Genomic DNA, 8695 nt, shown 5'->3' with positions numbered 1-8695 from the left:
TCCCCGCGAAGAGCATCCCGCCCCCTTTGTAGACGGAGTACGAGGTTGAGCTTCTGGAGCACTATCAACCTTTTCCCGTTCCACGCAAGCCTCGAGATAACAACTCCCCACTTATCACACTTTTATTCATCTCTGGGGAAAACAAAAGACACAACAACAGGGTCTTGGCCAGTTTCCTTGTCCTTTCGGCGCAGAACTAACTCACACATGCTTAAGAAAATAACGGCCGCGCAAGTTTCCTGGCTAGAAGGTTAAGTAGATGACCGCGCCCTTAAGTGGCGAGACTCACAGCGCGAACTAGCGCCCGCGAGGTCCTCCCCTGCCCAGGACCCCGACTGTCCCCGCCCCAGAGGCACGCTCCGCACCCCTCCGGAGGTGGCGGCGGCTGGATCGGCCCCGGCGCCTCTTCCGGCACACACCCGGGGCGCAGAAACTCGCCTTCCCAGCAATCTCCGCGCCCCACTGGGTGGCTCACCCCGCGTTCCGTGTCCTGTCACCTCGGCCCGTGAACCGGCCTCGCGCCTCCCCCATCCCGCCCCGCCCCTCCCCCGGCTCCACGGCGCTCCGGGACTCCCGCGAGTTCCAATCCTGGCTTCTAGCCCCGCCGGCCCCGCCCTCTGCCGCGCGCGCCCTCGCCGCCCCGCCCCCGCCCCCCTGCGCGCGGCCGCCCCAGCCAATGAGGTTCGGGGCCGCGTGCGCAGATTCAAACGGCGGCTCTTGAGGGAGGCTGGGCGCGAGATTCGGCGGTGCGGACAAAACCCTGCAGGAGGCTGCGAGTGCTGCAGTGCTGCTCGCTGCGGGGAGAGGGCGGGGGTCGGCGCCCGTGACGGAGCGGCGCAGGGCCGGCAGCTCTGAGGCGGAGGCGGCGGCGGCGGGCGGGGCGGCGGCGGGCGGGAGCACGCCTCCTGACATGTCCAGGGCATCCCTGGCCGGGCCCGGCCGCGGCTAGGAGCAGTGGGTCTTGGTCCGCCCCTCTGTCCCTCAGTCCCGCCTGGCCCTGACCTGACCGGGCCTGCTTTCCGCTCTCGGTCACCTGAGGGAAGGAGTTGGGGAAGCGGCGGGTGGGTCTCGGAGAGGGAGCATTGGCCCCAGGCTGGAGGAGGCTGACCCCGCGTCCCCGCCCAGCCCGCGCCTATGCGGTACTTGAAGGATGGCGAAGAGGTCGCGCAGGTGGGTGCCATCCCCTCGGACCCGGCCTAGCGGCCCTGTCTCGACTCTTGCTCTCTGTCCTTTCCTGCTGGTCCCCACTTAGGCCCTCTCGAGCCTGGGGGGCATAGGTTTTCCTGTTCGGTGGGTGTCCCACACCCGCTTCGGCCGCGCTGGCCTGAGAGCATCTATCATTATTAGACTCCATCATTATTAGACGACTGTGTGTAGGACTCTCTCTAACAAATGCTCAGGTTGCTGCATTGACGGATTCTCCCACAGCTCACGCCCAGACTTCTAACTTCTCACAGCCACTTTCAGGGAGGTTTCTTGCCAGGTAAGTTTGCCCACTGTCAGGGGATACGCCACGCCAGGGGAAGCGGTTGTGTTTGCCTGGATGACTTGAAATGGGGTTCTCTCCTCTGACTTAATCGTGCCAAATCAAAACAGATCTCCTTGACAAACCTGGGCGGGCACGGTTCTGGGAAATCTTGAGAAGGGAATTCGCTAAATCTCCCTTGTGCGCACTGCTCTTCTGAGCTTTTCTTTTTCTTAGTATCTTCTGAGGACATTGTTACGTTGTTACTATCGAGTAAACTTGATCCTAAACCAATGTGTCTTAGTTACTTTGTATCTCAAGTATTCATGTTTGATTCTGATTGTATCGGCATTGTAACAAGTAGGACACAATGTTGTTGTTGTAGAAAGATGTGCTAGGATGTCTTTATGCACCTAACTTTTATTTTATGCTATTGTAATAGCTACTCCTAAATTGTGTGGCATAATCAGATGACAAAAAAATCTAGTGTCTCGATTTTCAGTATTAAGGAAACCTGAAAAGTATTTCTCAGAATTTCCATTTATCTAGATACACAGCTTCAAAATCTAAGAGTCATATTCCCTGAGCTGAAATTTAGTACTGAGAGTCATTCATTGCAGAGTTTGATTTAAAATAACTACGCATAAAATACTTGGCTTTATTCATATATTCTTCTATATGTAGGTTGGTTCTGCAGATATCAACATAAATTTAATTATGACATAATTACTTTATATAAAGTGGCTGCAGAATAGATTGAACATTGAAGTGGAACAAGTGTGCATATACGCATACACCCACAGGCACACTACCTTGGTCTTTTATCATTTTGGATGAGGTAGTTGTAGGGGTTTTTAGCAGCACCTTTACCTTTACTCAGTAGAAGACAGTAGCCCTTTTTCCTACAGTCAGGACAACCAAAACTGTTTACAGATGGTGCCACATATCTCTGGGGGGATGGAATCTGGACCATGCAGGTAAGAACTGCTGATCTACAACTTCAAAGACATAACATTCCCATCTTCATAAAAGATGCAGATTTAAAGATAAGATTGCTGGAGTACTGCTTTAGGCTTTTTGAGTTTTGAAGTCTAACAATGCTTTTAAATGATGTGTAAGTTAATTGAGACAATATAGAATGATGTAAAAAATGATGTAAAAAGTTATAGTTCTGGAGTAATTGTGCTGCAGTGAAACACTTCTCTGGAAGTATGTAGATAGAGGGTGTGATGAGAGATCACCATCTCTGGTCTGTTTCTTTGGGTTTTCTTCAGTGAGTTCCAGGTGCTGTTAAATTTCTTATATATTTAAATATGATTCCTGTATTAGAAGATAATGAAATGTTTGAGGATGAAATACCTTATTCATTGGGCTTTCTTCTTTGGCTGAGAATCTTAGTAGATATGAATTCAATATATAATAGAGAAACAAAGGTCTTCAGCATACAAACACTGAGGTGAATGCAATATCTTGCATAAGGATATGGGCATAAATATAGTAGACTTTCTCTATGTTATTTGGGGGAAAAAAACACCTAAAAGCAGAAAATGTTTACCCTAAATATAAAACAACTGAACAATGTTGGTTCTTTTTAGCTTTCTAATGGCTGCAGAGTTTTTCACTAAGATTTGCATATAGAAAAGGTTATGTAGTTTTGTGACTTAAAATAGTTTTAGAATTTAATGGGGATTTTAGTGATACAATTTACAGCTATTTCTTATTAGGATATCTATTAACAGTATGTATTTGATTTTTAAATATTCTATGTATAGTTTCATTTTATGGTATGTGTGTGCTCATGCATGAGTGCATGTGTGCCTGTGTACATGCAGTTGTGCCAGGGTGTGAAAGATGAAAGGACAGTTATCTGGAAGTTCACTGCTGCCATAGTTGTCCTGAGGATCAAACCCAGGTTGACAGGCTTGGCAGCAAACACCTACTGAGTCATCTTTCCTGCCCTAGTTTAGCTTTTAAAGGCCAATTAAACCCCTAGAAATAAGTTCACAATAATTCTGATGCTACAAAGCCTACTTACTAGGCATAGGTTAAGATATTTATACTTAAGATGACCAATGATTAAATTAAAATGATAAGATGAAAGCTAGGTTCTACATAGGAAGTTTTTTCCTTAGTGGTGTGTGTATTTGTGTGTGTGTAGCAAATTCATGTTTGTTTCTAGAAACATGACTGAAGTGAATGAATGCAAAACTATAAGAAATATTTTTAGGATGATAAAGGATATTTTTAGGATTTTTTTTTTGTGTCTTTAACTAGCAATATTATTTTGGGGAATCAGGTAAAATCTATTTCAGTTTCTTTTCGTTTATATATGGGACTTGGACTTTTTAGTCTGTAAGGTAGCTTATAGTTTTAATCCAAATCTTTGAGGACTTTTGTGACCATCCTGTTCTGTTTAAAAATAACATTCTCTAAAAGAATTAGAAATATTATCCATTGTTTTTGTTTATGGATAATTATATAGTTTTTTTAAAAAAGTATTTATTTCAGTGTTTGTAATATTAATGGTTCTGATTATCTGAAGTCAAACTTTGTCTTTCTCTGATAATGCTAGTTTGCAGTCTAGAGGTGGAAGCCAATATTTGCTATATGCAGTACAGCATATTAACCGCTGGGTGGCCTGATTTCACTTTGTTAAATCAATTTGATAAATGAACATAAATTGAGTGCAGTTGAACTGAAAATAATTAAATATACAGTTGCCCTGACCTTAAATTGACCTGAAATTAAAGACTTTTTTTTTTTTTTGAGACAGGCGCTCACTCACTAGTACTGGATAGTCTTAAATTCACTGTCTCACTATGTAGCCTGGGCTGGACTTGAATTTGTGAAAAATCCTCTAGAATCAGTCTCCCATGTATTGGAATTACAGATATAAGCCACTATGACCAGCCTTGTATTATTTTTTTCTTAAAGATTTTTTTATTTTATGTATATGAGTACACTGTCACTGTCTTTAGACACACCAGAAGAGGGTATTAGAACCCATTGCAGATGTTTGTGAGCCACTATGTGGTTGCTGAGAATTGAACTCAGGACCTCTGGAAGGACAGTCAGTACTCTTTTTTTAATTAATTTATTTATTTTTAATTTATTTACATTTCAAATGTTCAACCCCTTACCTGGTTACCCCCTCCCAGAAACTCCCTATCACATCTCCCCTCCCCCTGCTTCTATGAGGGTGTTCCTCCACCTATTTACCCAACCACTCCTGCCTCCCCATCCTTGATTCCCCTACACTGGGGCATCTATCAAGCCTTCATAGGACCAAGGACTTCTTCTCCCATTGATGCATGGACAAGGTCACCCTTTGCTATATATGCAGCTGGAGCTATGTGTACTTCTTGGTTGGTGACTTAGTCCTTGGAAACTCTGGAGGGGTCTGGTTGGTTGATATTGTTGTTCTTCCTATGGGGTTGCAGACTCCTCCAGCTCCCTCAGTCCTTTCTCTACCTCCATCATTGGGGAACCTGCACTCAGTGCAATGGTTGACTGCAACTCTATATGTGTAAGGCCCTGGCAGGGCCTCTCAGGAGACAGCTATATCAGGCTCCTTTCAGCAAGCATTTCTTAGCATCCACAATAGTGTCGGTGTTTGGTGACTATATCTGGCATGAATCCCCAGGTGGGACAGTCTCTGGGTGGCCTTTCCTTCAGTCTCAGTCAGTGCTCTTAACCACTGAGCCATCTCTCCAGCCCAACCTTCTATTTTTTTTTAAAGAGTTATTTATTTATTTTATGTATATGAGTACACTGTAGCTGTACAAATGGTTATGAGCCTTCATGTGGTTGTTGGGAATTGAATTTTAGGATCTCTGCTTGCTCCAGTCAGCCCAGCTCTGGTCAACCCCACTCGCTCAGTCCCTGCTCCCTCTGGCCCAAAGATTTATTTATTATTATAAATAAGTACACTGTTGCTGTCTTCAGACACACCAGGAGAGGGCATCAGATCTCATTACTGATGGTTGTGGGCCACCATGTGGTTGCTGAGATTTGAATTCAGGTACTTTGAAAGAGCAGACCTGCTGAGCCATCTTACCCGCCTGTTTTTTTTGTTTTTTGTTTTTTTTTATGATAAATATTTGAGACTTGAGGAAATTTGGATTAAAAATGTGATCAAGTTGAGGGAATTTTACTAGAAATTTCTAATTTCTCAAATTTCAGACTAGAGGTTACTTTTTCAGTAAACAATATTTTTCTTTGTTTAATTCATCTTTATTAGGTTGTCTGTTAGTCTGTATTTCCCCCAAAAGTTTTATCTTAAAAACCAAGTTTAATTTGTGTATTGATATATAAGTAAAATCATGACTATCGTATCCTATTAGCTTATAATACCCCAACATGTTAAGATATTTTTTTGTTGTTTCATAATCCTCTTTATTTACTCATAGAACAGTTTTCATTGAAAATAATTTGCTTATGTATTAAAAATTTATAGAATTAACATTTTCCTGGTAAAGTGTGGTGGTATATATACATCTGTAATACTAGCTCTTAAAGACAGGAAGGGAGTTCATTAGTTCAGTGCAGCCTAGGTTACATAGTGAAGTTAAGGCTACCTTGAAATAGTAGTATATTGTTTTAAAACCAAACAAAACTAAAAAGAAAACAACAACTAAGCCAGCAACATCAACTTTTAAAAAATAATATTTTTCTTGACTCTAAATAAGAACAGTAACAGTGACTGAGGAAACCAAGCACTAGATTGGTGAGCTTTTAGTTTTTAATTAGAGTAACATTTTATTACTTCTGCTGTTCTCTAGATTAATTATGTTAGAGTAGATATTATTTATTTCGGGGCTGGAGAGATGGCTCAGCGGTTAAGAGCACTAACTGCTCTTCCAGAGGTCCTGAGTTCAAATCCCAGCCACCACATGGTGGCTCACAACCATCTGTAACAAGACCTGATTCCCTCTTCTGGTGTCTGATGACAGCTACAGTGTACTTACATATAAAAAAATAAAATAAATCTTAAAAAAAAGAAATTATTTATTTCACTATAAAAGTAGAAAGTTCAAATTTATTAAATCATTACATATTACTAGCACTGATTTCTGCAATACAAAAATGCCTTCAAATGCTGTAAGACATTGAAAAATGATTACATCTGTCTTGGTAGTTTCTAACTACTACTGTTAAGAGGTAGAATAATTTCATTGTTAAATATGAAAGTGGAACTTTGGCAAAGTTACACATGAAGACTAATCCTTTTCCCTTAAAATTTTTTATAGCTGTGTATGTGTTTAGTCAAATGGATTTGATAAGTCAGAGGAAATTAGGGGTTCCTACATAGGGTGTATGTATGTATGTGTGTATAAAATCTAGAGCTTGATTTTTGTGAGATTGAATTTGTATATTGCATTTAGATATTAAAAGTCATTCGTATATTGCATTAAGAATGGCCAAATCTTCAGACTTGATATTTGATATCAGAATGAATTTTTAGGAACTATATTTAGTAAGGCAAAAATAATTTTGAATTCTATTATATTAGACCATCTATTTACAAAATGCTGAATCACTTTTTCTTAAAGGTAGGTAATATATTCATCTTATAGTTGTGCGAAGTTAGTCTGTTTAGGGTTATACAGTTACAACTTGAACCTTGTTCTCATTTTAGAATACACTTAGGTTAATCTTTGGTAACTTCCAGTTTCTTAGTATGCTTTCTTCAGTTTTAAAATGTGCTCTATATATTAAGGTGGTTGAATAGTGAACTTTAGCAGTCATTCTTGCCAGTGTTGTTTTCAGATGGTCATTACTCTGGCTACTTAGTATCATCTAATTCATTATCATGGAGGCTTCATTCTTTAAAATGTCCCTCCCTCCTTCCCTTCCTTCCCTCCTTCCTTCTTTCTCACCCCACCCCCCTTTTACCCCATACAATTCAGGCTCTGAGCTTGTAATCCAACTTATTTTTGGAGACAGTGTTTCTCACTGAACCTATAGCTTGCTGATTTGCCTTCCCCCAATTGCCTTTACTCATCATTTTTCCTAGGTGCCCTTCCTTTCCCAAATAGTCTCTTTTTGCTTTCATTTCACAATATATTCCAGTACCACCTAATGTTCCCGTCATCCCCTTTAGGACTTAATTTTGTATACTCTGATTAATATTGAGATTGTATTGTTTATTCTGAGTAGCTTCTTTAGTCATGTCTGCATATACAGACTCAGTGCTTTAAATAATTTAAATGGCATACTTTAGCTTACATATTGCATTCTTTTGTAGTGAGGACGAGGATGATGACCTTCAATATGCTGATCATGATTATGAAGTACCTCAACAAAAAGGACTGAAAAAACTCTGGAACAGAGTAAAATGGACAAGAGATGAGGTAGTTGCCTGGGAAGCTTGACTAGTCTCATAGTTATCAGTATTATAGTCACGAAAGGAATTATGAAAACAATGTGAGAAAATTATCAGCTTAGTTGTGCATTCTTTTTAAAAAATCAATGATATGAACAATTGTTTGATTTTGGGATTGACTGAAACAGTGTAATAGAGGAATTTGTACAATAGTGACTTTAGTTCTTCTCAAAACAAGTACCAAGTATGACTCAAGAGTATGAGAATAGGGCTGGTGAGATGGCTCAGTGGGTAAGAGCACCCGACTGCTCTTCCGAAGGTCCAGAGTTCAAATCCCAGCAACCACATGGTGGCTCACAACCATCCATAACGAGATCTGACTCCCTCTTCTGGAGTATCTGAAGACAGCTACAGTGTACTTACATATAATCAATAAATAAATCTTTAAAAAAAAAAAGAGTATGAGAATATCATCTACATACCAGGGGTGGAGGAAATATTTCTAATTTTTATTCCTCTCAATAGGATGACAAGTTAAAGAAGTTGGTTGAACAACACGGAACTGATGATTGGACTCTAATTGCTAGTCATCTTCAAGTACGTGAAATGTCAAGTTGTATTTCTGTTACAACATTTCTTTATTTAAACCATTAGTTTATATATTCTATTTTTCAGAAATGTGTCTGTATAGTTTGGTTTTCATCCTTAAAACATCTGGTTAAATTATTTTCTGGTATGTTTGTAGTTGTTTGTTAATGGTTTAGAAAGTAATTTTCCAATTCAGGCTGAGTACCTGAAATCCAAAAATTGGAAATTTCTAAAGTGCTTCAAAATCTACAACTTTTTGAGTACTGATTTAGAGCCACAGTTTTACACTTGACTTAATGTAATACATCACAGTAAAA

The 8695-nt window shown here is 40.5% G+C and overlaps 1 protein-coding gene across 4 annotated transcripts in view; it reads left to right on the top strand.

Moving 5' to 3' along the window:
• Positions 1 to 665: 665 nt before the first annotated feature.
• Mybl1 (myeloblastosis oncogene-like 1) overlaps positions 666 to 8695 on the top strand; it is a 33033-nt gene continuing 25003 nt past the window's right edge. For 2 of the 4 annotated variants that reach the window (NM_001290397.1, NM_008651.3), the window contains exons 1-3: positions 896 to 1170; positions 7713 to 7818; positions 8316 to 8387. In NM_001290397.1, the coding sequence (NP_001277326.1) occupies positions 1151 to 1170; positions 7713 to 7818; positions 8316 to 8387 (198 nt within the window). In that variant the 5' untranslated portion in view covers positions 896 to 1150. Of the gene's footprint in view, positions 1171 to 7712; positions 7819 to 8315; positions 8388 to 8695 lie in introns of all 4 variants that reach the window. The other 2 variants (XM_006495461.1, XM_011238349.2) reach the window with 2 other exon arrangements.

This window comes from Mus musculus, chromosome 1, assembly GCF_000001635.26.
Source record: "Mus musculus strain C57BL/6J chromosome 1, GRCm38.p6 C57BL/6J".
NCBI lineage: Eukaryota > Metazoa > Chordata > Mammalia > Rodentia > Muridae > Mus > Mus musculus.
This window is presented reverse-complemented; position numbering and strand designations above follow the sequence as displayed.